General features: G+C 36.9%; 1 protein-coding gene across 1 annotated transcript in view; it reads right to left on the bottom strand.

Annotated features, from left to right (window-relative positions):
* Positions 1–1,792: 1,792 nt before the first annotated feature.
* LOC126412431 (protein king tubby) overlaps positions 1,793–27,580 on the bottom strand; it is a 67,050-nt gene continuing 41,262 nt past the window's right edge. Inside the window, exons 6-9 of the mRNA XM_050082025.1 lie at positions 27,013–27,243; positions 10,235–10,352; positions 9,994–10,146; positions 1,793–8,874 (exon numbers count right to left, since the gene is read on the bottom strand). Coding sequence (XP_049937982.1) covers positions 8,741–8,874; positions 9,994–10,146; positions 10,235–10,352; positions 27,013–27,243 — 636 coding nt within the window. The 3' untranslated portion in view covers positions 1,793–8,740. The remainder of the gene's footprint in view (positions 8,875–9,993; positions 10,147–10,234; positions 10,353–27,012; positions 27,244–27,580) is intronic.

Genomic DNA, 27,580 nt, shown 5'->3' with positions numbered 1-27,580 from the left:
TCTAATGTCTTTCTTTTAATTTTTTTGGCAGTTTTCAGAAGGGTGAAATGAGATTTCTGCAAGGTTTGGGCAACAGAGAGTTGCCTCTTTTTAAAGGAGGTGAAAATAGTAATCGTTCCAGGGAAAGCGTGCATTGTGAGCAGAACTTCCAGTTACATACGGGTCACTCTTTTTAAATGCCAGTAGGTGAAGGGATTGTTTGTAGTAACTTGTAGTCACTTTCTGAACTCTGCGATGTTAATATGAATACAACACAACTAAATAATAAAGAAGTCATCACTAAAACTTATTTTGTTGACTTCTGAACATGAGATTCTTCTTTCCAAGGAACTTCTCTCAATACTTTGTGTTTTTAGTTCAGGACTGTGACATTAAACGTGGATTTTCAGCAGTGGTAATGGTTTCTTACTCAATCATCCTGGGCACACTGTTCCCAAAAACTGCATGCGTTAATTTGATCTTTTTCTTTGAAACACAGCAGTCTTTAATCCAGCAAGTACAAATCAGTGACATGTTTAGTTGGATCTTAATACACCAGTGAGTAATTATCACTGTTGTAACAGGCTTTTATGTGGGATTCTTGATGGTCACAAGCCTTCAACATGACTGGACTATGGTGTGGACTCCCTCCTACCACTGTAGCTCTATCTCCGATCTATAAAGACTATATATCAATGCAAAGTGGCTGCATTAGCCTATTCATGTGTTCCTTACCCAGTTTTTTTTATTAGAATGGAAAAATGTCTTGCATATCACAGCTCTCAATTTTCTACCATAAAAAAACTTTACAACATTTCAAGCTTTTAGCATGTCTATAGTACGTTCATCAAAATGAATGTGATCATAAAAATGTAGTGCCAAGTTGCAGTTCAGTACTGGAACTTTTGATAAAATAGTGGCAGCCTTTAATGAGCAACTCTTGTATGAAGTATTTAATTGCAGCATAGTTTTCACCAGCTTTCAAATCATGGTCTTGACTGCTTTTCCTTTCGTCTGAGAGTAGATTGCTGGTATCTTACTATTTTATAGTGTCCCACCTTTTAATCTGAGGTTCCCTGATGTTACTTGTACCCTCCCAAGATAAGAATCTGTAGAATCTAAATAATCCTCATTCACACACATGTGTATATGAATATATTTCACACTTAATGTCGTACCAAACATTATGTGGCAAACCACACACCACCTGTTGTAGGGTAGGGTACAAGCAATACTTAGAAATGTATGAAAAACAACAATTGACATTTCACAACATGACTACAAATATCTTCACGGTTTCTGTGTACTGCAACAAATTTTAGATTGATTTATAGAACAAGAGCAATAACAAAAAATGGAAAATCACCAATGGAAGAGAAAACTAGGGATTTTCCCCTTTTCATTATTTCTTCATGCATTATCGCTGTAATTACAATTCCCTTGTCTTGTAGTTGTCATGTTCTGCAGCTTGCAAATACTGTAAATGTCATTTTTATATGTACATACATTGAAATGAGCTGCCTAATAATGAATATTTTTATTTATTTCTCGCCAGATTGGCATAGTTGGCATGTGCTAAGAAAACAGTATGTATAAGATGCTGATGGACATGTACTCTTGATTCTAGCTTGACAATAAATATTCACTATTAGGCATCCTGTGTCAATATACATGTAAAGACTGGCACATTTTCAGTAAGACTGCTTATCTGACAGCTAATATATTATTTGAGAACTAACATTTGTTCAACAGATGCAGTGTCAAATGACACAAAAGGAGAAGAGAAAACAATATTAACTTTAGAATGGTGTCTTTTATTCAATGTTATACACGAATTTTTTTGTGTGCTCAAACAGGCACAACTCAATCTGTGCTTAAAACAATGCATTTTGAATACAGTGAAAGTCAATAAATTAATTAGCACCTTACAAGGTCAATATTAAAAGCAAATAGCTAAATTTTTATAACAGTACAAGGTATCTCCATATAAAAAATATTCAGATTACACTCTGATGCACAAATCAGTGCCATGCTCAATGCAATTTTTAAAATCATGATGCAAAATATGCAAATTCACTGCATATATATGGTACCAACATCATCTCTCCATGGAAGTGTATCAATAAAAAAATAGTGCATTTTTCAATTGTAATTAAATTACATAAACTATCAATAAATGCAGTTCATAACTGAAAAGTATATACATCGGTTACAACATTATCCAACATTTTTGCATATTTTCAAACAGGAATTTTACTTTTATCACAGTTCATACTGCTGAACTAGTCCTCAAGCTACAGACAATCTTTAATGATTCAATATATGTAAATTTTTCCAAAACTTGTAATAATAGAATATGAGAGAATAAGGAGAAAATGTGTGTCAGGCAGTCTCTGTTGGGTCAACATTTAAAATGACAGTCAACAGGAATTGGCTGAGTTATCTACTGATAAGATAACAGCAAATTTGGTTTTGGAAAAAGTAATTATTCAAGTAACACAAGATGCTAGCAATGCACAAATTTCACAAAGGATATTTGATTCATTGACTTTTCCACTGCTTGCTACAGTATTTTCTGTGATATGACCCAAATATATCACAGGTTGTTTCATAAGACACCAGAAAACAGTTTCTGGTGTCACATCTTATGAATGTGATTTTCCAAAACATACTGTTCTAGTAGCTTGCAGATAAGCAAAAGTCAACAGTTTGCTCAACGATACAACTTTATTATTTAAAGTAAAACATCTTCTTGATATCGCACAGTATAAGAATTATGTTCATTAGAGGCATTTGATTATTACCTTATGAAAGTTACCCTGGAGAATAATGGTCTGCTAACACTTAAAGCCAATGAAAATGTTGATCTACAAAATAAACACATTTGCAGATATTATCAGATAAAACAAAGTTACCATGTGACATAAATAGGGGGGGAAACTATGGCACAGTGATCACAGTTGCTAAATAGGATGAGAGAGCAAGGGTTCCAGCAAATTCACTTAAATGATTATATGTATATAAAAGAGTTTAAAAAAGATAAGGGAATGTACCAACAGTTACTTATTTGCATTTTTTTCTGATGCAATAAATATTGATGAGGCTCTCGAGCACCATACCAGATCACATCAACATGATTTCTTAAAATTCCAGCAAGTCATTCTTTTTTCTCTATTACTGAAACCTGCAGCAGTTTTAAATATCGAGTATTTCAGCTCTAATGTAATACTCCTATTTTATGTAACATAAAATGTACACAATGTGTACCCAGGCCTCACTATTTCTCTGCTTTTCACACTTTATTGATGTATGTTTAACACACACATAAAATAAAATAGCAATACATTAATGTGGCAGTATTTCTGAATAATAGGGAGGAATGAGGCGAATTGTGATCATGAGAATAGTTTTGTCTTACTGTAATAGTAATGATTAAATACGCAAGCCATTACAAATGACAAGCAACCTCACTATTTGATAGTAATGCAAAATAATGACAGCATCTGGACAGGAAATTGGAAACAGAGATTTCAGGTTTTTGCAATGATAACAATAGCACATCACAGAAAGCCTGACAGGTTGTCCTTTTGATGACATATTACAATTTTGTATATTCTCAATGTTCATAATTCACATAACCAAAAGCATCAAGGTGCCAGATATGGCTATAGACATTTAATCCAAGAGGAACAACCCTACAATTTGCTAGCTAACCCGATTTTAATAGCAAAGCATAAGTGCATTGCTAATGCAAATAAAATGAGTGTAGGGTGGACTAATCTACAGTTAAATGTTTTTGGAAATATATTGTTGGGACTTTTTGTTGAACACCTAGAAAACACCAATTTGTACATTAAACAAAAGAAATACAAATCAAACTGCAAGTGCACTGTGAAAGCTATTCTAACAAAATAATAAATTGAAATATTAATTCCGGCACATTACTCCTCACTTGAACATGACAGTGAATTAGAACCTCAAATTAAAAGAGAGCTCGAACCAGTTTGAGTATTATTTTCTAATTTTTAAGTAATGATGTTGTCAGTGGCTGCACAGGGAAAATTCTGCGCATTAGGCAACAAGCTTATTTCTTACTGAGATCCAGACTCCTCAACTTCACCAACAGCTCCCAGCTGTGCATATAGTTTAATGGCACGTTTAGATATAGTAATGACTCACTCCACTGTGCATGTGCATGTGTGTCCATGTACACATTCTGGGAAATGTGAATAGCCAGGATATTCCAGGATGCTTAATTTTACAAACAGAAGACACTTTTCCTTAGCAAGTGTCCTTCATTTGCAAAGAGATAGGAAAGGATTGGGAAAAAAAAGAGACATCTTTTGAATTAAACAGCAAAGCTGCATGAAATGAAAGAGGAAAACAGTGATGAAATAAAAGCAACTTAAAAGTTGTGAAAACAAAAATTTAGACACGACGTAGTGTGCAATCAACAACTAAAAAATGATAATTGTGCACACACTACAAGTGTAAAGCACCTATTCCACTGTAAAAGAACTCTGCCAATTAACTTTTACAAAAGATATTTCACAAAATACTTTACGATACATTGGGGTACTTTCATCATATCTTTTATAAAGTCAGGGAGAGGCCCTAGCTTTTATACATGCTTTGTCAAAGAATTCTGACACTGTAATGTGAGCCTAAGAAAGGAGAAGTTAAATTGATAAATAAATGTGGAAGAGTGACAATAACAAGAACATGGAAGATGGAGAAGTGAGAAAACAAAAAAAGATAGAATGAGTAGTAGTTTAAACTCAAAGTAGGTGGGTACCACATCAGATGCAGTAGATCTAATGAATAAGATGGAAATAACGTTTTAAACACTTTCTAATTCAACACTGACACGGACTAAACAGTCTTTAATACACAAATGCCACAGTGAAAAGAAAAAACGAACCACACACAATATTTACCAAACAGAGGGATAAAAAAGGCTGAACTGCAGTTTTGAGTCTCAATTGTTCCACATTTTTGCCAGGTACAGAAGAAAAATAATGAAGAGTAAAGTGACAAAAATGAAGAACTATAGGATAAAAAGAAACCAGACAATCCTATTTACAATATCTTGTCAATATGTGGAATACAGGAATTAAACTGAAGACAGTTTAAAATCGGAGTGGTGAAAAGTGTGATGCAGGGGAGATGAAGATAAGAGGTAAAGAAGGATAACACATGAACATACTATGAGTAACTACGTAGGACACACAAATATGAAGTCAGAGAAAATCAACAAAAGATACAGCAGTAAGAAAAAGAAGAAAGCTAGAAAATAAGGAGGGGGTGGGAGAGACAGAAACCAAATGTGCTGTGCATTATTATATCCCACTAGTGTTTATGGAGGGTTACTCTTTTTCTTGCCACACCAGATAGTGGCACGCACGCGCGCACACGCTCACATGCGCACACACACACACACACACACACACACACACACACACACACACACACACACAAAATTTCCAACAGAGGAAGGGAGGGCAAAGTGGAAAGATGCTGGAGAAAAGCAGGCAGCTACTATGTCCATTATCTCAAATTGTTTAAATGTACATATATATGAAGTAACTTTTGTTTTTGATGTTATATATTTTTTGGCTCATGATAAGGGGTGTTATTGTCAGTTCAAAGTATTAAATGAAAGATCTGTCCAAGGGGGGTGGGGGTGGGGGGTGTTTACATTCCAGTATTATTTAGACTTACAGCTGACTGAAAGAGTACATTTTCAAGAATCAGGCTGACATTTGTGACCACCACTTTCATGTCATGAACTACAAACTCACCGGTCAAGAGGCAAGAGTTATAGAGTAAAGACTTATTTATGATGCATGCACTGGTAAATCCAAATATTTCTGTAGCATTATTTGATGGAGTATCCAACATCAAGCACATGCTGAAATACTGATTGTGATGATGATTGGTTTGTGAGGTGCTCAATTGCGCGGTCATCAGCGCCCATACAAAGACCCAATTTTCACACAGTCCCAGTCCAGCCACTGTGAAAGATGATGATGATGATGATGATGATGATGACAACACAAACATCCAGTCCTCGGGCAGAGAAAATCCCCAACCTGGCCAGGAATCAAACCCGGGACCCCGTGATCCAAAGGCAGTAATGCTAGCATACTGAAATATTATACCATACTATATCTACAACTCATCTTAAGGGATATGATACACCTCTGAAGGGCTGGTGATGAAGGGAATGCCAGTGAATAAGAAAATGGAGGGCCAATGAACAGAGATTGAATGGCATATACAAAAATACAGACAATGTTACAGTTAAGAACATAAAAACTAGTTATTACAAATTAATTTAGTATGCAGAGACAAAGAATTGTTGGAAATTTGAGGTCATGCGCTCATAGCTTGAGAGCAGCACTTGCTTGTACCTTTTAATGTTTTATGACACAGATTTTATAACTAGCCAATACAGCGTAAGAAGTTCACATAATGTGGAAAAAAGGGAAACAAAAAAAAATGAGTGATACACCTATCAAGAGTGTTATTGTAATAGTAATTAAAGTAGATTCAGTCTTTGATGATATTCTGTACGGAGATCACAAAGTGTTACAGTTAGCCCAGGTCAACAAAGAGGAGAGATCAAACTACCTTGTTGGGAAGGATATAATTTACAGATGTAGTGTGGAATTTAGCCTGAAGCCAACAAAAATAGCAACGTTGATGATTTCCATGGCAGTTTTGACAATGATGGTGACACCAATTACAATTATAAAGTCAGCAGTACATAAAAATAAAGGTATATAAAAAAGGTATTAACCCTGTCATAATTTTGTAGCTACCTAAAAACGTAGGTATCTGGACGAATCATTTGCATGTTTCTCATCACTAAAATACAAGTGTTTTCTTTATCTAGTTGTGTTTCTCACTGTAACAAGTTGATGGTCATATAAGTATTTATAAGTGCAAAACAAATGGGGACTACTATGAGTATCAAGTGTAAATTTTTCCAACACCCATTCCCACACCTTGAAAGGATATTTCTCAGAATCTATCAGAGAAAGAAACAATCATGAAGACATACAGCCTTTGTGGTACCAAGCACTTTTTCACAAAGTCAATGTTTCATATTTTATCACCAAATACACAAATTTTCTGTACTGTACAAATAATAAAACTTTAGAAGCATTAATTGTATTAAATGGCAGCAAACTATGGCAATATGGAAATGATGTACAGTCTTAAAGAAACTAATCAAATAACAGGAATTCACTTATCCATGCCAGTATCTCAGAAAACTTCACACACACTGGCTTTACAGACATTTTTTTACAAATGAAGTAAATTACAGTTCTTTTTTCACAATTAAGTATGGTGAGCCATGGATAAATTACTGATCCTTACAAGTTATTACATTTAAGAACAATTCCCCATGCCTGTAAATAAAATTTAACACAACAACTAGAATGGTTATGGTTTATGAATTATTACAACAAAGATAGGCATCCTGGATAAAATTATATTATGAGGGCAGTATTATCAGAGGTTTCACCTGTCAGGGAAAAGAATAGACAAATGAGTGCTTGCTTAATATGTGTAGATATATGTTTGATAATAAAGTTAATTTACAGCTAAAGACACAGCATACATTACATCTTCTGACCAGAATAATAGAAAAATAAACAGAATAAGTCGTATCTCACTTATGGGCATAAACTCCCTAGTGCCAAATGCAGAAAAATAATAAAAAAGGTGGTACTGTATATAAATGCAAGAGTGATGTATAAATGTTGTAACAGAGAGATTACACCACTTGAAATGTAAAAAAATAACAACAATGAACAATTGTGTCATATATACACTGATAGATCACTAAAAACCTACTTATGAAAGTACGCATGAAATATGACAATATGTACAGTGAGCAATATAAGTGCATATTATAAACAACAAGATTTGAATTCTTTAAAACACAGATGCTTAAGACAGAATCATATATCATGGGGGCCATTTAAATTCCATTAGTTATGAAATATAGTGCTTCAGCACATTATTAAATCAATAGGCCTATGTCTAACACACACACAACAGACAATCACATAGCAACAAGTATACTCTCGAGAGATTCACAAGGTGACAACATGACAAAAGTGTCATTAAAATAGTGCGTATTGCTTTGAGAAAATATTAACAATGCAATTTAAAATTAAAATCAGATGTGACAAAGATTCGTTATATTTAGGCCTGTCATGCAATGGCATTATTTTCTTATGAGAGGTAAAATATTGAAAGACTTTTCTGACATGTGCAACTTTATACTTAACTTTGCTGCAGACTGACAAGCAACTGCATGCCAAATTATACACAAATATTATGAACTGTGACATAAATCAAGTCTTCATATGTCATTAAAATACCATTAAAAAAATATAAATTGTATCATGTTTTGCTTAGGACTAGAAACCGTCATCTTAAAGGTCACATACGTATGAAATATAAATACTGTTATCTCCACACAGCACACATACATTAAAAAAGACAAACTAGCAGTTCTACTCAAAGTGTACAATGATTGTGCGTGCTCCAGCCACACACGTGGCACATACAACAGTGTCTATCTTGTGATGACTGGTACTGCAAATTGTAAAAATGCAATCACGTGGATTTAAGAAGTAATATTCTTTCCTGCATACTGCTACAGCATATTCATCTTCATATCTTCGGGTTCCATTGTTTGATAATGTACGATTATCATAAAACTTTGCTTGCTTCTAAACTGTCACTCACACGCTAACTTGCTATCAAAACTGCTTAAAGCAATAGCAAACGCTTGTAGTGCACACATAGGATATCGGTAATCCATCGTGAAGACATCTTCGGAAATACGACCAAACTGCATTACTATGTAATCAACTGAAAATATAAATGAAACATTACTGGCAATGGGAGCAGTAATAATGTATACATTTGGCGAGAAGGCTAATAAAGAATAAAATTTAAATTATTCTAACATATCAGGTTTGCCACAATGAAAATAAAGGGCTTTTTCTTAAATTTAATTATATTTTGTGCCTCAGCTTGTAATGGGACACCCTCCTCTAACATTACTTTTTTATTTTTTTATAGAAATAGCTGATACCAGGAATATTTTTGTATCTTGTATTGGTTAAAATTATCTCAGCTGTTTCACTATTAGAATTTCATATAATTTTGTATATGATGTATTATATTTCAGACTAAGATGTATAAAACGCAATTAATTTGTTTCAATCGATGTTCTAGCTCTATTTTTACAGTTAAAATTACTTTTCTTTTAGAAATATTTGAAATTACGAAATATCTGGCCTACGTAAAATTCCTATTATTAATTGCACAATCTGACGATATTTATCAAATTTATTTCTGGACTCATTTATAAAATTGTGATATAATTTAGTGAAAAGTCTTCTTTTGTCAAGAAAGTTTGTAAACTCTTTTGATCTGTAAACTCTTTGGAATATTGTGAGTACCGCAGAATGTTGGGAGTAGTGGGCATGCTTCTGATGGAAACGGATGTGTCTTTAATTTTGACAATAATAATATAATTTTTGGTTTTATGAAAATGGAGATTGTCAAGTCAGTGTGATATAGAAGAACGGGATAAAATAAGAAAGTCACGGAAACAGAAAGTACTTCATCAATTATTGTGTCAACTGGAACCCACAAAGTCAAAATTGCAGCCTCAAGAATCTACTCCTATATGTACTGCAGCCAACAAGAAAATGAAGATAACTAAAATTTTTTTTTTGTGTGTATCTTACATCTCTCGAAGCTTTTGAAACCAACAAAGAGACTGAAAATTTACTAGTGATGTCTGGGAGGGTAAAATTACAAGCTGAAAAGCCAAATACTTACTTCTATACAGAAAAATATATTTCAAAATCTGAAACTATATGTAAAAAGAAAATTGTATTTCAAATCAACTTAAAACATTTCTTTAAAAAATATGAACAAGACAAGCAGGAAAAATGTATTGTTATATAACATACATACCATCACTGTCATGAACAATCTGGAAATTTTTTACTGATGCCTGAGTGACTCTCCCATGGAAGTTCAGCACATATGACTGTGTGTCATCATTCCATACTGGTGTTTTATTATGAAGCTCTATGAGATTATCCATATTTTTATTTCGCCAGCACTCTAAATTCACAGACCAGTATTGAGTTATGAGTTAGTTTGATCTTTCCTGAGATTCAAGCTGTACAAGAACGTATAAAAATTATCTTACCCAGCAAACCTTCATGTTCATCTTGAGGGCAGATTTGTACCCTCTTGTGCTCTTGAGTCATCCCCGGCAATATAACTGTCATTTTCCTTGGACCTTTGAAGCCAAGAACATTTGTATCCTAATAAAGAGTAAAAAGAAATGAATGCAATTCAGAAAACATGTAAATTATCTAAAATTAGAAAGGAGGAGTAATATACAAGTGGTATTCACACAGTTAATAAATTGCTGATTTGAATAAGGCAGAAAGAGCTCTTATGGGCTGATTTTATCCCACAACCAATTTTTCTGATGTACTGTAGCACGGACTGGTAATAATGATTTTAAATGATGGAAGTTGCTAGTTGCTAGGTCAGACTTGAAGGGAGGATGGTTCTGTTTTGGGTGTACTGAGGAAGCACATTACTGTCCAGACCACCCAGTGATTTTCAAGTACATCTCCACAGACAATTGAACAAGCATTTAGCTGGACACTTTCGCTGAATATGGACATTCAGAATGTAGACAGTGTATGGATAATGAGACAGAATTTCCTTATGCAAAATGTGATGCCGGTGCAACAAATGTGTCATACCAGTATCAAACTACATTGAAAAGCAATGAACACCATTACTGGCATAACTGTTTGTGGAAAATAAACTGTTCATAAGAACACCTGTAGCCTTACTTTCTTTATAGTTCTTACACACTTGATAACACATATTCACACAGTCAAACTGTCAAAAAAGCATAACAAAAACCTATATTGCTTGTGTAACAAAAACCATTTTTTCAGTGGCCTGGAAATACATTGGGGATTTAACCATAATAATAATAATAATAATAATAATAATAATAATAAAACAAAATGTAAAATTTCAATCTCCTTGCTATCAAAGGGAATGATATACTCGTCAATGAGAAATATAGCTGTTCCATTGTTTCTGTACCCAGACTATGAAAAATATGTACCTACTACTGCAGTACAGAATTACCTTGATCAGATGACAAATCTAAAAATGATACTGCTGAAGTACAAAATGTTGAGAATAATCACAAAAAGTGTTTGAGTTATCCTTTTGATTGCACTTCCCTCTTGCTTCAACAAATTATTTTTCAACCCTGTAAGAAATTTAACACCACCTGCTCTAACACTCCGACACAGTGATCAATGACTTCTTTTTCTTTAACAACAATATAAAGCAGAATGGATTGCACAAAATAGGAAAGGTTTAAGCTATTAGACTTTGACATTAACACCACAAATACGAATATTATGAATACCGTTATATAAAAACAAAATGGCCATTTGAAAATGGATTTATGAACAGGACAAGATTAGTATACATATGAAGTAACATCAGTAAATGGTGAAACTGCTGTGAATCAGAAACACATAGTATCAGATTATTGCAATGACAATATAGTTTCCTCTTCACTGTCTCATTTACTGGCCAGTAGTACAAGCACCCAAAGCGTAATAATATTGGTTCTAGAAGTGTCAGGGTATGATGCCCCCTCCTACAAATGATCACTCACTAAAATGCAGCAATACAGAAATCTATGGAGTTATATGAGGAAAAAGATTTTGCTGAACAATTGCAGCAAAGATACCGTAAAGGACACTGTAACATATTGATGAAGGTGGACTACCATAATATATCTGTGCCAATACAAGAACATGAAAATGTGTAGCTGCAATAGCTTCAGTTATCTATAACGTTTACATATTACTACTACTGCTGCTACCACCACCACCACCACCACCATTTCTTCCTAACCTTTATACTGCACCTTGTTTGTGAATCATGTAACTGTGGTATTCACCTAGCCAAATATGACAAACTGCCTAAAAAAACCGATCCAGGCTGTCTGGCACCACAAGGTGGATTTGAATTACGAAAGCAATGTGCTAATCTCTGGGCAGGTAATGTTTGACATACATATCAATGTTAATCTAAAAAAATGAAATGTAAGTTGGAGTGGAACATAAAATTTATTAACGGCACATTTAGCAAAATTCACTTTCTTCCAAACAACAGTAACTTTCTTAATATAAGGGGGCCTCAAATGAAGATAAGACAGATGGAAAAAAGTAAATAAACTGTTTATTATTCCAACAATAAATGCCGTGACTGTTAATACGAGGTGGTTGTAATTAAAGTTCAGCTACTCACAGGAATCCAGTGTGGGCTGTAATTATCATAGGGCAGCGAAACTTGGTAGATGATATAATGTATTAATGTGGAACCCATTTACACTGGAAAACAAATCAATTCCAATTTTAGCCACCAGGTGCAAATCTAGTGCTGTGGATGTAAGGAAGAAGTATACAAATGCTTCCACACATCATGGAACAGTAAGAGGCTGTGGACAGACAAGGTCAATCAACTGAGAAAGCTGTAAGTTGATTTTATTGTTAACTGCCACCTACACAATTTGTTCAATATGAGCACTGGAGATGTCGACCAGATGCTGTATCCCATAAGACAATGTGATCAGTAGTTGCTCATAGCAGTTACAGGGGAATCTGAGTAACATGTTCACATGTACTGGGATTCAGTTCAGGTAGAGACTGAACGTGTCCACAGTAAACATGTTCTATTAGATATACCCACAACTAAAAGTCACGTGGATTCAGATCAGGTGATCTTGCAGGCCATGACTGGAAAACCTCTAGAAATAACACTTTCGTGGAAGATTGCATTAAGCAAATCTTTCACAGGATGTTGCCCATCATGCAAGAAAACAGTGGTTTCCACAGAGCTGCACTCTTCCAAAGCAGGAATCACATGCTGAACACAAATGTTTCAATAACGTGCAAACATCATGGTACACCTGACAGCCCCCTGGGTGTGTTCTCTTCAAAGAAGTGAACTATAATAAAGGTGCTTGTGAACCCAATATACACAGTCACATAAAGTGAGTGCAATGGCTCTTCATGCACAGTGCATGGTTTACAGTATCCTGAATTCAGTAATTCTGTGTATTCACTGCACTCTGTAGACAGGGTCTATACATGGACAAGGGAAAAAAATTCCCGGGTTTTTCCTGGATTTCCCGCTTAAAAATACATTTTCTCCCGTGTGAAAATACAGTTGTTCCATGTTAAGGGACAGTATACTTTCCCTCGGAACTGTAAAAGTTATAAATCCTTTGAATGGCTCTGGTTTTATACACCGGCGTAGAATTACTCGTCACTTTAGAAAACGAAACTAAGGGGGAAAGAAACATGTTCTGGAAAGATCTTTGATGTGCAGCAACATGTACACTACATATTTTCGTATTACGAAAGTATAAATGCGAATTCCACCAAACACCGCATGTTACTTTCCAAAGCATAGAAGTCAAGATTGTGATGCGCTTTTGTAAACCAGGCACAGCTCATGTCATGTTAGCTCGGCAGCCAATGACAGCGGAAATTCACAGTATAGGACACGTGATGTAGTCAGCCAATAACAACATCACTGTTAAGTAGCGCGAACATACAAATAGGAAAAGTTAATGGTTTAAATGAATATACATAGTGTTGTTACAAGAAGAAGCAAAGCTTTTACATATAATATTGATCTCGAAGATTTGTGGGGATGTAGAACCACTGGCTCACCCCGCAATAATACCACTACCCTACTGCAGCGAGAACTGTACCTTTGCCAGATAAGTTCTCTGTAGTACACACCCTACGCTACATGTATTGTGTATACTCTGCAAGAATAATAGTATTCATAGTAAGTGACAGGAGTGCGAGCTATTATTTATTACCACGACCGCTCTCCACTACCTATAGATTAATAAGCTGCAATAGAAGCTACACTTTCACATATATTGTTGATCTTTTTTGCGCGCGTTACACTTCAAGATACATCACACAAATGTGCCTGTAAAATGTTTAATAATGACATTAATGTCTGATCTGGGCTTGAAATTCTTCTAAATGGCTCGTCTTCAAAGGGTTGATTTTTAAATGAGAGTCAACGCTCTGTGATTTACGAAAATCATCGTACATACTCACACACACAGTTCATCTTGGATAAAAGGAAATTTGCTTGGAAAGTAAAGCCTAGTTTACATGACGACATGAGGTTGCAGGCAACTGCGCTACCGGCGACTGTAAATGTGTGTCGCAAATTTGCCCAACTTGTTGGTGAAACTAAAAGCTTTCAGTGTGTTCCAACTTTGGCAACACTAGTTGTAAGAGTTTTGAGGTTATGTGTGTTCATAGTGTGTGGACAAACTTCGAAATATGAAGTGGGGAACAGAGAATACTGTTCGCTTTTTGGATATCCATGCTTTGCTTAGGTGTTTGTGGAAATTGGAAATTTGTAGGAAGGTTCTATGGGACCAAACTGCTGAGGTCATTGGTCCCTAGGCTTACACACTAATTTAATCTAACTTAAACTGACTTACACTAAGGACAACACCCACACTCCCATGTCTGAGGGAGGACTCGAACCTGGGGTGAGCCGCACGAACCGTGGCAAGGTGCCATAGACCGTGCGGCAGTGTTTGTGGGATTTCAGTGATGCTGATTACAAAAATAAGCAACATATTGCTGCTCCTCAGAGCATCACTGCCAATCAGAAGATAGATGGTTTGACAATATCAGAGCTGCAGGGCAAAATTTATTGTATTAGGAACACGTATACAACATAATTACGAAAAATACAAGCAAGTACAATTCTAGCTGTGGAAATACTCTCGTCTATAAGACTAAAATCCCATTTCGAGTTGGTCAACTCTTTTTTAAGGAATATTGTTGACAGGAGGAAAGGGTACACAAATCAAGAAGCTGCATTCTTTATCCAGTATTCATCTATTTTAAACGCCACAGCAGTGCTCCCCATTCACATACGTTTCAATTTTGCAATATTGCCACTCTACAGATCTGTCTTCAAAACGGTTGTTTGCAAACCATTCTCTTCTTAATGCGGCCTGCTTTGAATAATTATTGCTGTTAATATTAATAATCATTACTGTTAATGTTAATAATTATTGATGTTAATGAAAAACCATCATCACCAATTAAAACTGCATCTTCTAGCATGCATAGTAAAATGCATAATTCAGCTTAATGTGCACATTCGTATGTTCAGATTCCCAATGAAGTAAGCCTCGACTTGATGTTAAGCTTTTCAGTGTGGTTTTCGGGATGTAAATTTTCTTAGAACACCAGTACTGTATTATATAAAATTTAGTTCTTTATTATGGCATACTGCCATTCATGCTATAAGATGAAAACAAGCATTTGAAATGCAGCGAACAGTTGAAACTAGCCAACAGTGTGGAATAAAACATTTCATTTCAAATAAATTGACTGCCTCGGTGGAAAAATAAAAAAAGCCAAATTTCTTTAGCAAACCGAGAAAAATAACTTCATTGTCCTGCAAGGAGATTAATGCTTGTCTGTCAGAAAGGTAGAAATAAAATAAGATCTGAAACTAATAACATTTTAGCCCTCCATAATTATATGAATGTATTTTAATTCACTTGATAGCTCCCAACCACAGAAATCCATTTTGTTTTTATTTCACGTGAGAGCAGTAAACAAAGAGGAAACAGCAAAATTACTAAACGTAAACACGGGTCATGTGGACACTACCCACTACAACTCAGACTGCTCTGCACATCTGCCCCAGATCTACAATATTTCCGAAACCCCCCCCCCCCCTTCCCTCTCACCCAAGCGTTGGAGATAGGATGCCAAAAATTTAAAAAATTAACTTTATAAAAAAAGTTCATTTTGTAGCGCACATCTTTCTGAACAGTCTGATACATAAAACATATAAGTCTGAGGAAATGAAAAACATGTTATTCAGTCTTAAGTGTGCCAAAGTGCAGCGCCACGCCTCTTCACACAACATTTTTGTATTGCATGTCACTGTATTTCGCTCTGTGGAGTTCAAACATGTATATTTTGTAATGGGTGCCATCAAACTATATTCACGACAGTGGAAATTAAAATGTCCTGTGGTGCCTCTCCTGCTCCCAGTCAGCCGATTTTACATCACGCCCCTCTTACAAAACTCGCAATTAATACTGGATGGGATTATTTGTAACCGGGAGAACTGGAACTCTTCAGAAAATCTGCGCTCTTTATTGCCTATTAGCTAATAACTTGCTGTTTTGTGTGACAAAATTAAGTATAAGATACAAGCATTTTTTTTCTCTCTAATATTGCTACAGCTTTACATGGCGTGCTTTCTTTTCTGTGAAATGATCTATTACCTCACCAAAGTTCATCAAACTTTTTGCTATATGAAAAATCCAAATGTCTTTGTCTAATACTGAGAAAGCTGTTAATACAAATAGTATCCAATACTGGAGTGATTTCTCGATCTGATTATGTATATTTTGTCACTGTCTGCTAGATGAAATGAAATAGGCCTGTCTAATATTGCAGCGATTGTAACACAAACCAAATAAATGAGACTGTTTTGGCAAAAAATGGTCATTTTTGTAGCACGACAGAATATAATTCACAAAATGCCAATATCAAATGCCTATAGGCCTAACAAAACCAAAAAGCTTTATGTTAGGAAATAGTTTCACATTTCATTCATACGCTCCAGCTTCTCAAGCATGAGAGCAAAAAGTAGTAGTACGAAATTTTTGTATAAATTTGGAATCATCACATTCTTCCATAATTTGTGTGATGTCCCCGTTTTTTCTCCTTCCTTGTTCTAACAAACAATCTTGTCATGACTAATTCTGAACCGAGCGAGGTGGTGCAGTGGTTAGCACACTGGACTCGCATGTGGGAGGATGACAGTTCAATCCTGCATCCAGCCATCCTGATTTAGGTTTTCTGTGATTTCCCTAAATCGTTCCAGGCTAATACTGGGATGGTTCCTTTGAAAGGGCATGGCCAACTTTCTTCCCCATCCTTCCCTAATCCGATAAGACCGATGACCTCGCTGTTTGGACTCCTTCCCCAAAAACAACCCAACACTAATTATGAAAATATTCCTGCCAGTGTCAAGACTCATTCTCTGCAACAATCACCAGTTTAGTTATCCTGCATTTATTCTATGGTTAGGCGTTATTACATGTTCATATAACGCATTTTCCGTGCTACTCCCAGTATTGAACTTACGCGGCAACTAGCTGGGGACTGTACAACTGGCCCTTACTAGTGTGGCGATCTGGCCAAAACTTTTCTGTCAAAATTTCATTTTCTTGGATACACCGAGAAGATAATATGTAATCTTTCTTATCAGTTATTCCTGTTTCTCGTTTGTTGCTACTCTGGTAGTCTGAGTCTATGGATTTTACTAGTAATTATAAAAAAGCTGATCGTTTGCAAACCCAAACAACCACATAACATACAGTGATTGGTATTCACCCATTAGGCTTTCTTCCGCTCATCTCGTATACTCCATCCCCTTTTGACTGCAGGAAAGTTTATTTGTAGATGCGACCGGGATTCCTCTGAGAGACATTACGTATACTATACAAGCATTCAAAAATATTTAAAAAATCAACAGGGATGCGTTTCAGAATCACATGAATAATCGACAGACCAATGTGCGCTGGATGCTAGGCGCTTTGTGAAACCAGGTTCCAGGTTTTTCCCTCAAGAATATGAATTCCCCCCCCCCCCCCTCCCCACGAAATTGCCCCCCGAGGCGGACACCCCATCTTGGATGTCATACAAATAGTGAACAGCACTATATTTCCACCTGTTGGGCAAAACTGGAACTAATTTTCTTTTCCAGCTTAAATCGGTTCCACATTAACACACAAGCATATCTACCAAGTTTCACTGCTATACAATCACCACAGCCGACACTGAACTTCTGTGCGTAGCTGCACTTTAATTATAATTGCCTGGTACATTAATCCCACTGTGAGACAGGACAGTCGATGCTTTCAAGGAAAGATGTTTGTGGTTGCCTGTAGAATCTTGATTGTACTCAGGCATCCACCTCTCTGTCTGAAGCAAATCAATGGCTACAAATGTCTTTCTTCAGGGCACCAAATACAGGGTGTTTGAACAACTCCAACACTTTTACCAAGAACCTTATAAATGTTCAATGCGAGTACCAATTGTCACACGGCACACATCAAGTCTATAGCCGGGTTCTTCCCAAACGTTGATAAGTGTGACTTCAGTGATTGTAGCAACAGCTGCTTATCTGGTTTCTTAATTCATGGAGGTCTGCTGGTAGCAGAGGCCCATACATACGATCCTTGATGAAGCTCCAATGGAAAAAATCGCATGGCGTTAGGTCGGGTGAACATGGAGACCACGCAAAGCAAGCCCTGTCATTGGGCCCCTTGCGGCCTATCAAGCATTTGGGTACAGTGAACGTGTGGCGTGCAACAAATGGTGCTCACATTGAACATTTATAAGGTTCTTGGTAAAACTGTTTGAGTTGTTCTTTCATTTGACATATCATTTATAACTGTAAGTTTAATGAAATAAATATTATAAAGCACTAAAACCCCAAATTCATTTATAAACACCCCGCATTTGGAAATGGCATGAGGAGAGGTTGGGACAAAAATGGATGACATGTAAGAGTTTTCCAGTGAAGCTTCTGCCGTGTGGTTGAAACAACTTTAGCAACAATCTGTTGCAGGATAATGCATGCCCACTCACATGTTAGGAAGGTTGTTTTGACTACATTGCAGAAGCTTTGCTGCAAGCCCTTACACATCTTCCATAGAGTCCTGATCTCTCTCCATGTGAGTTTCATAATTCTGGATCCCCAAGGAAAGGTGTTCATGACTGTCAATTTGCTTTGGACAAAGCAGCACACCCCTGGAAACAATCGTAGTTTCATAAGGAACCACAAACACTTTTCCATGAAGGCACTGCCCATCTTGTCTGCTAGGGGTAAATGAATTAATAGTTATGGTGATTACTTTTGAAATAATAAACAGCTTACTTGTTTTCATTTGACTGCCCCTAATATAACAATTGTTGATCCAAGATTTCCTATGGAAGCTGAAGCCATCAACTGTAGCCATATTAAGGAACCTTCATGGCATTAGCTGGCCACAGACAAGCATATTTTAGTTAGTTTAGCTATTAATTCTGACAGGCTCCTTCTGTGCATTTGTGGACACACAACCTTTGCATTATCAGCTACAGTTCTCAGAACCAATGATCCCACCTCATCTGTTGGGTATACACCAACACATTTCTGATGCAGGTCAGATTCAGAAATTCCATACAATTTTGATGTGTATTTCATGTGACAGCAAGTTTTAAACTTGTCAGACAGTACCACAACAGAAATATGTTTGTGCTGCAATCTTTTTCGTTAGTTTTAAATCCTTGTAACCCCAACTGGCAGTTAAATAACTAAGTGTGGTGGCCTCTCTTTGTTCTGGTGAAATGTTTTCACGAATTACTGTCGTTTCTGTGGCATTTTTAAAATTAAAAACATAACAAAATAAAATTTCCAGGGCCAGTTTCTCTACATCAACTATCGAGTGCTAACAAAAATGAAATGCACACACTTCAAAGTGCTCCAAATAATACTGATTCATTCTTAAGTAGTTATGCAGTTGTCATGTTCAGTAGTTCTGACAAGGGAATAGTCTAATCTGACATGTCGAAACCTGCCCTGAATTTTTTTTATACAGGAAGAATACACTGAAAGAAACATAATGTCAAAATTTTAGCTGCTAAAACACACTGGAAGTATTTTTTTAAAACATGTGGAACTTTGCGAAATTCCTAGCTCACCAGGTGGCTGGAGAATGTACTCCCCTGCAATAGCTGTAACAGATGAAGCATGTGTGGCACGGTGGGCACCATATCCTTGATTGACGACACATCACTAAACAGATAATACAGCACAACACAATCATAATTTGTACATCAAATTTCAGTTTCCACTCATAGTTTTTCTGACACAACTGTTCACAATCACCGTTCACTCGAATTTGTAGCTCATTTAATATTCATAATAATTAGCAGTTGCCTTTGCAGTATCACCAAGTGTTAACAATGAAGATAAAACTGAATCAACTTCCTTTGTGATTTCTTGGCATATGCTTGCTAATAGCATCTGTCTTTGTGCAGGTCCCAGAGTTTCACAGTAATGTGGAGTCCAAGTTTTCAACTTTCCAAAAATAAAATACAGAAAACAAAGTACGCAATAAAAAATTACCTATTTCTCCTGAAGACCTACATATATGTTATTTATTCTTTAAATTCTTGGACGTTCATGTGAACGGCATCAACATTTTGTTAAAAATTGTGGTAAAATTAAAAGAAACAAGAAATAACTGTGACAATTTGATGAACTGTGGTTCAAACGATGCCTGTTGTAACTAAAGTCCAGAACAAAAACAAGAGCACCTCCTAAGCTGAAAGAAAATATGTGCAGCAATATCTTTCAGTGACAAAGGAAAGGTATTTTTTTTTTCCATGAAAGGAGAAAACACCCAAACTTAAGCAGCGAGCAAAACCAGTTTCACTTAGAAAAATTGGGGCACGAATTGAATAAATGGAAGAAAGATTTACATGAAGTACGAAATATGCACCAAAATGAAACTGCAAAAATCTGAATCGAGGCTTCTTCGACCTGGTTAAATGGATTCAGGAAATTATACAGAGGAGGAGGTCACAACACACTGTTGCTACTCATTAAAACCAAACTGTGATTAACATCTTACGCACCTCTGGTTCAACAGTAATTGTCCCTGTCAAGCAATACAGAGGAGTGTTACACATAATAATTTCTTCTTTTACTTAAGACTTACACACAGTAATGGACACTCATGGTGGATTGTAAATAATTTATGGAGTAAAGGTAACAACTTGCTGAATAGTAAAGATGCTAAGTTGTTGAAAGGCACTTTGCTAGCTTCTGGATGAATTCATTTTCAGAATTACAGAGCCCCCCCCACACACACACATACACACAGTGTTGAAAGGGATCCCCTCCCAAAGTGATATTCTGGCACAAACCCCATCTACGCAATGCCTTAGTCCAAACTTATGCCACAGGCACTCTGAACCCCCTGCCATGTAGGTCATACCCCTGTGGAAGACTCCTCTTTCCCTCTGATCTGTTTTCTCCTCCCAATGTACTGTATTGTGTCTTCACGCATTGTACACAACTCCCCTTCTTGTGGCCAGGATGAGCTTATGGTGCCACACACTGTTGTCACATACATCTGCTGCTCTCATTCCCACCCATTAGCCACTCTCCCTCCCACTTTCAGGCTCCTTTACGTCTAATTTCATTACTTATAATTATTACTGTAAATTCAAAATAAAATAGTGAGAGAGAGAGAGAGAGAGAGAGAGAGAGAGAGAGAGAGAGAGAGAGAGAGAGCAGTTGAATAACCAGGTATAATACAATTATAAATATATACTTAGTTTTAACTTTTTGTTAATCTTTAATATTGTCATAAATATGTTCCTTTGAAATGTCTAGATGAGGAAACTAAGTACACAACTTAAACAAGGAGTTGTCAGCAAGCTAGCAATGTTCTCACTCTTGTTCATGTTTATTTGCTTATAAATGACCGACTGCATCTTCTACTTATGGGTAATTACTCACTACATTATTTATTTTCAAAGCTAGATTTTCCATTAGCATATGAAACTAAAAATGGAAATACAGAGAGACTGAGAAAGTCCCTATAACTATCTAATTTGTACAACTGGGGAATTTAAAATTTGTTTTATCAGTACCCCAAATTTGCATTTGAAGAAAAGCATTGTTGTGAAAAATGTATTATTTTGTTTCAGTACTGCATCATTTTAGTTGTGACTCCACAACTTTTGTTTCAGTACTGCATCATTTTAGTTGTGACACCACAACTGATGTGAGTGGACACAGTTACACTGTTTACAGACAGGACACACAAACGTTCACAAACATGGCAAAAACGAGAGAGATAAAGTGTGCATTCAGAGAGCACTTTGGCAAGGGCCCCCTTGTGAAGCAACCTTGATTGATTAAGTTTTAGGCAGTCCAATTAGCACACACAAGAAAAAGGGAGAGGAAACCTGTGCCGCCATCACTCATTCAAGTGAGCAGACTCCAATGAAATCCATTCACAAAAAGCACAGCTGAACTTAAAAGTGCTGTGATGAAAAGTGCATGACCTCATTAAAAAAAGATTTGAAAATGAAAGGATTTACATTGTCATTTGTGACATGGAGCAGTGAGCTGCAACCTGCTATGATTTGTTGGCAAAATTTCGAAATGCCAAGTTTGGCTGGAGAGTGTCATTTTTTGATGAATGTGTGATATACTATAGTTCACACATGAGCAATATGCTTTTATGGCCTTTGGAAAATTTTCATTAAATGCAAAAGGTGGATAAGAATCCACCTCATGTTAGCATATGGGGAAGGTGGATAAGAATCCACCTCATGTTAGCATATGGGGAGAGATGTCATCATGGTACCTGTTCAGACAATATTTTTTTGAGTGGATTGTGAATTATGTGGACATGTGCCAGACATGGTTGACTCTCAAGCAGGTGTGCCTATGTGTAAAGTGTGCCAGCCACAAATAAAACTGTTTTGCCCTGTTCCATTGTTGTTTCACAGTTAAGACACCATATGTATTCCTTCCTTGTTGCTTCAGCTAACACAGTAATAAATTGTCTTGTCATACGTCCAAGTGAGCACCAGCAGTATAAAATAAAAAGTGAGCTGGGTGAGAAAAAATTTATGTTGCATTCAAGAAAATGATCCAGATTATGGTTCAAATGGCTCTGAGCACTATGGGACTTAACAGCTATGGTCATCAGTCCCCTAGAACTTAGAACTACTTAAACCTAACTAACTTAAGGACACCACAGAACACCCAGTCATCACGAGGCAGAGAAAATCCCTGACCCCGCCAGGAATCGAACCCGGGAACCCGGGCGTGGGAAGCGCGAACGCTACCGCATGACCACGGGCTGCGGACAATCCAGATTATGGGCTAGCAGCACACTCCCACTAATTATCTATGAGATAATTAACAGCTGAATAAGTGGATGGCTAGGATCTGATGCAACTGCACTATTTAATGCATTGTGTGGGTCATTATAGTGGGGTATCAAATGTCTGTGGCAACAGAGTGATGTTATGAAAGTTTATTTCATTATTGTTAAATTAAACAGTGTTTTCCTCGTATTATGTAAGTGTATTTTATCGTAGTTTAGTTATATAAGATTAAACAGTGATTTTACTCATACATGTTTATCTTGGTGACATAAAGACAGCTATTATTTACATGCATACAAAGTATGTCACATATCCATTCGTGTTACAGAAAATGGTGCGCTTGCTCAAGGTTTAATACCTACACTCGAAGACAAGAAAGCAGGATGAAGCTTTAGCACACTTTTTTATTCAGCTGCAAGAGTTCCTTGATGAAGAATTTCAAAGTCGCTGGGTTGGGTGTGGTTTAGCACATATAGACCCACTGAAATGGCCACCATGTAACATGGACCTTACCAAGCCTGACAACTCATTATGGGAAATAGCCAAACCACATGCATTTCAATACTGATGTAAAACTAATGACAGACTACACAAAAGAGGAAGGCTTTTGAAGCATAACTCCCAAGATGTTCTGTAAGTTTTCTAGGAGGACATAAAGAAACAAAGATCTCTTTGTTAATGCGTGGTGGTGCACACAGTCCACTAGATACATATTTTTTATATGTGAGTACAATAATATAAAACATACTGTTTCACCTAGAGGTACAAGGACTTCTGCAAAACACTGTAGATGTACAAAAACAGACTTCATAAATAATTAACTTACTGACACTTTTTTTTTCCACGCTGGATACATTGATGAGCCGTATTATTGTGACTACTTGCTTCATGGCAAGTTGTACACCACTGGGGTGCAATACAGCAGTGACTCTATACGGCATGTATTCGACAATCTTTGGCAGGCTTCTGGAAGTACATGGCAGTTGATGTCTATGCACAGGTCATGCAATTCCCGTAAATTAAAGACATGGTGTTGGCACTCGTTAACATATCAGATGAGTTCCATTAAGTTCATATCAAGCAAATTTGGTGGGCAAAACATCAACGTGAGCTCACTATCATGCTCCTCACTGTAACATGATTCTGGCTTGTTACATGGACATGGGAAGATGCCATCACTGTTGGAGAAGACATCAAGTATGAAGGGATGCAAGTGGTCCTCAAGAATGTTCACATAGAATACAGCTATCATTAAACCTTCAATTCCTACCACAGGTCCCTTGAAAACCCAGATGAATGTCTCCTACAGCAAAATACTTCCCCCACCAGTTTGCATCTGTGGTGTAGTGCATGTTTCAATCAGCAGTTTGTCTGGATGACAGCATATCCTGACATCACCACCAAGCTGGTGTAGCAAGAAATGTGATTCACTCTACTAGGTGAGTTGTATCCACTGATGTACAGCCTAATCCCAATGATCCTGTGGTCAATGTAGTCATACTTGACAGTGTCACTGGGCTAACGTGTGAACACACAGTGGTCATATTCTGTGGAGACTAATGATAAACAATAAGCCCCGAATGGTGTGCTCAAAACATGCTTGTGACTGCACCAGCCACGTACTCTATAGATCTGCCACAGATTGCTGCCTACCCTGCTTCACAGATATGGCAAGCCTTCGACCTCCACATCCTGTGATGAGGTGTGGACATCCAGCACCTCATCATCTATCCATGTTTCCACCATCCTTCAAGCACTTTCCAAAGCTGACCACAACAGCAGCAATGAACAGCTAACCAACTGCACCTTTTCCGTGATGCTCATTTCTAGGCACCACGTCATAGTGATTTGCCCCTATTCATTTCTACTCCATTTATGTACACTGGTGTCCAAAATTAAAGCAACAAACTGTTGTTTACCCACCCTGTGTCTAATTCACGATACAATCATACAAACTGTCATCAGATGTTTGTAACAAACTGTCAACAGATGTTTGTACAATCATGTTCCGCATGGAAGATGGCATTTCAGTCCACAGACAACCACACCAACAATGATGTCAGGGCACCTATCAAACAGGGTAGCGTTTGCTGGGTAGTCTCACATCCACAATTGCTGTGTACACAGCCACAGATGGTGCAGTATGGCACAGAGAAGACATCTATCAGACTCTGCAGTGGAGAGCCATAGGAAGAATGGAAGCAGGACAGTTGCAACTGATGTGACCCAACGGCTTAATGTGAATCATGCTGTTCTGTCTCAGATGTTGCGACAGTTTAGAGAGATTAAAACTGTGTCCTGAAGGCCAGGACAGATCCGACCACAGGTGACATCAGAAAGAGAGGACAATTATTTGGCTGTAAGGGCACAAAGGTACCCCCTCAGTACTGCACAAAACTGGCCTCTGACCTTGCAGCATCCACTGCACATGTTGTGATGAGGCAAACGCCATACGGAAGGCTTTAGAAGAGTGGCCTTTATTGTCAGAGACCTGCTGTATGTGTATCTCTGACACATCTTCACATAAGGGAACATCTTGAGTGGAGTCATCCACATGCCATTAGGACGGTCTAACAGTGAACCAATGTCCTTTTCACAGCTGAGTCCTGGTTAGTTCTGGGGAGTGATTCTCGATGGATTCGCATCTGGAGGGAATATGGAACATGATTCTGGGACTCAAGGAGGATCTCTAATAGTGTGGCCAGGGATTATATTGATCACTCGAACATATTTTCATGAAACTGTTTACAAGAATTGGCAAGGTTTAACTGCTGTCAGGTATAGCAACGAGATCTTGGTATCTCATGTGCGATTGTTGTGAGGTGCTGTGGACCCAGACTTCATACTGTTGATCGATAATGCTCTATCCAATACAGCATGATGTTTTCTTGGAAACAGAAGATATTGCACGCATGGAGTGGCCTGCTTGTACTCCCGCTTTCAATACCATAGAGGATCTCTGGGATGCACTAGGGAGACGGGTTGCATTATGTCAGCATACAACAACCATTCTCCAAGACTTGCGAGCAGCTCTGCAGGAAGAATGGGTGTTATTGCTTCAACATGAGATTGATGATATCATTCACAGCATGTCCTGTACTGGTGCCAGAGGTGGTCACACCTCATACTGAGCACATTAATCAGCTGTCGGAATGTGTGTGCAAATCCATTAAGTAGGAAAAAGTGAAGAGTATTTTTGTCTACTGTTATGCATGTTGTAGTTGTTTATGTTCTGTACACTCTACATTGTTTCTACTTAACTGCCATCCATTTATGATGTTTTGTGGAAAAATAAACCCAATCTTGCAAAATTGCTGTGTGTTGCTTTAATTTTGGACACTGGTGTACTTTCCTTAGTGTCATATGCCTGCAATGCCATCAAGTGGAATTCAGTATCCTGATGTACTGCGATGAATTTTTGGCTCATCAGTGTAAAATTCATGGTAAAGTTGGAGAAAGGGAGTGTAAGGATAAATGGGAAGAAAGTAGTAAGAAAACAACATTCAAAGATAGGAAGGAAGGAAGGAAGGAAGAAAGACAGAGATTTAACACCATATTGGTGACAAGGTCATTACAGATGGAACTCAAGCTCAGATTGGAGGAAGAATGAAGAACGAAATCTACATGTTTTTTTTTTCTAAGGAACCATCCAGGCATTTGCCTTAAGTGATTTATGGATATCATGAAAACCTAAATCTGGATGGTGTGATGGGGTGCCTTTCTCCCAAATGCAAAAAGACTATAGGGCACTCTACGCACTCATCAGCGACTCGAAATAAGCAGGAGAGAAGTAGATACATAATTAAGGCCTTCCTTTCTTCTTCTAAAGCAATGCAAACTGATAACCCAAGTACAAAAATGAATTCAGTTAAGATTTTTAAATTAAACTTACATAGACTACAGCAGCCAATTCCTGTCGAGGTGAACGTTTCCAATCTTCTTTTGACTCAGCTTTTTTGGGAGAATAGCCATTGTCGTAAACTGTGAAATGAGTTCCTAGCAGGTTGGATCTTAACTTCCCAACATAGGACTCTCCAGTTCTTGATAAATCAGTTGGATCTGTAGATATGAGGTAGTTACTTGTTGTGCTCTTCTTACGTTTTCTGCCAGCTAGCAAAAACACCTGTAATATTTGGCAGTAGATAAAAAATATAATGGCTCCATACATTCAAATCTTTGCATTTCAAGTATTTCTGCAATATCATTTGTCTCACAATACTAAAGATAAAAGTATATGTTACATTCAAATTTACATGAGATAAGTAAAACAAAGATTATAATAGCAATTACAATAAGTAAGCTGTGAAACACTAGGAGCAATGAAATTAAAATAACAACAAATAAAATAAATAATAATAATAATAATAATGTGTGTGTGTGTGTGTGTGTGTGTCTCAGCTATTTTTGATGAAGGCCTTACTGGCCAAAAGCTTTACTTGTGACAGTCTTTTTGTTGTGTC

Source organism: Schistocerca serialis, chromosome 7, assembly GCF_023864345.2.
Source record: "Schistocerca serialis cubense isolate TAMUIC-IGC-003099 chromosome 7, iqSchSeri2.2, whole genome shotgun sequence".
NCBI lineage: Eukaryota > Metazoa > Arthropoda > Insecta > Orthoptera > Acrididae > Schistocerca > Schistocerca serialis.
This window is presented reverse-complemented; position numbering and strand designations above follow the sequence as displayed.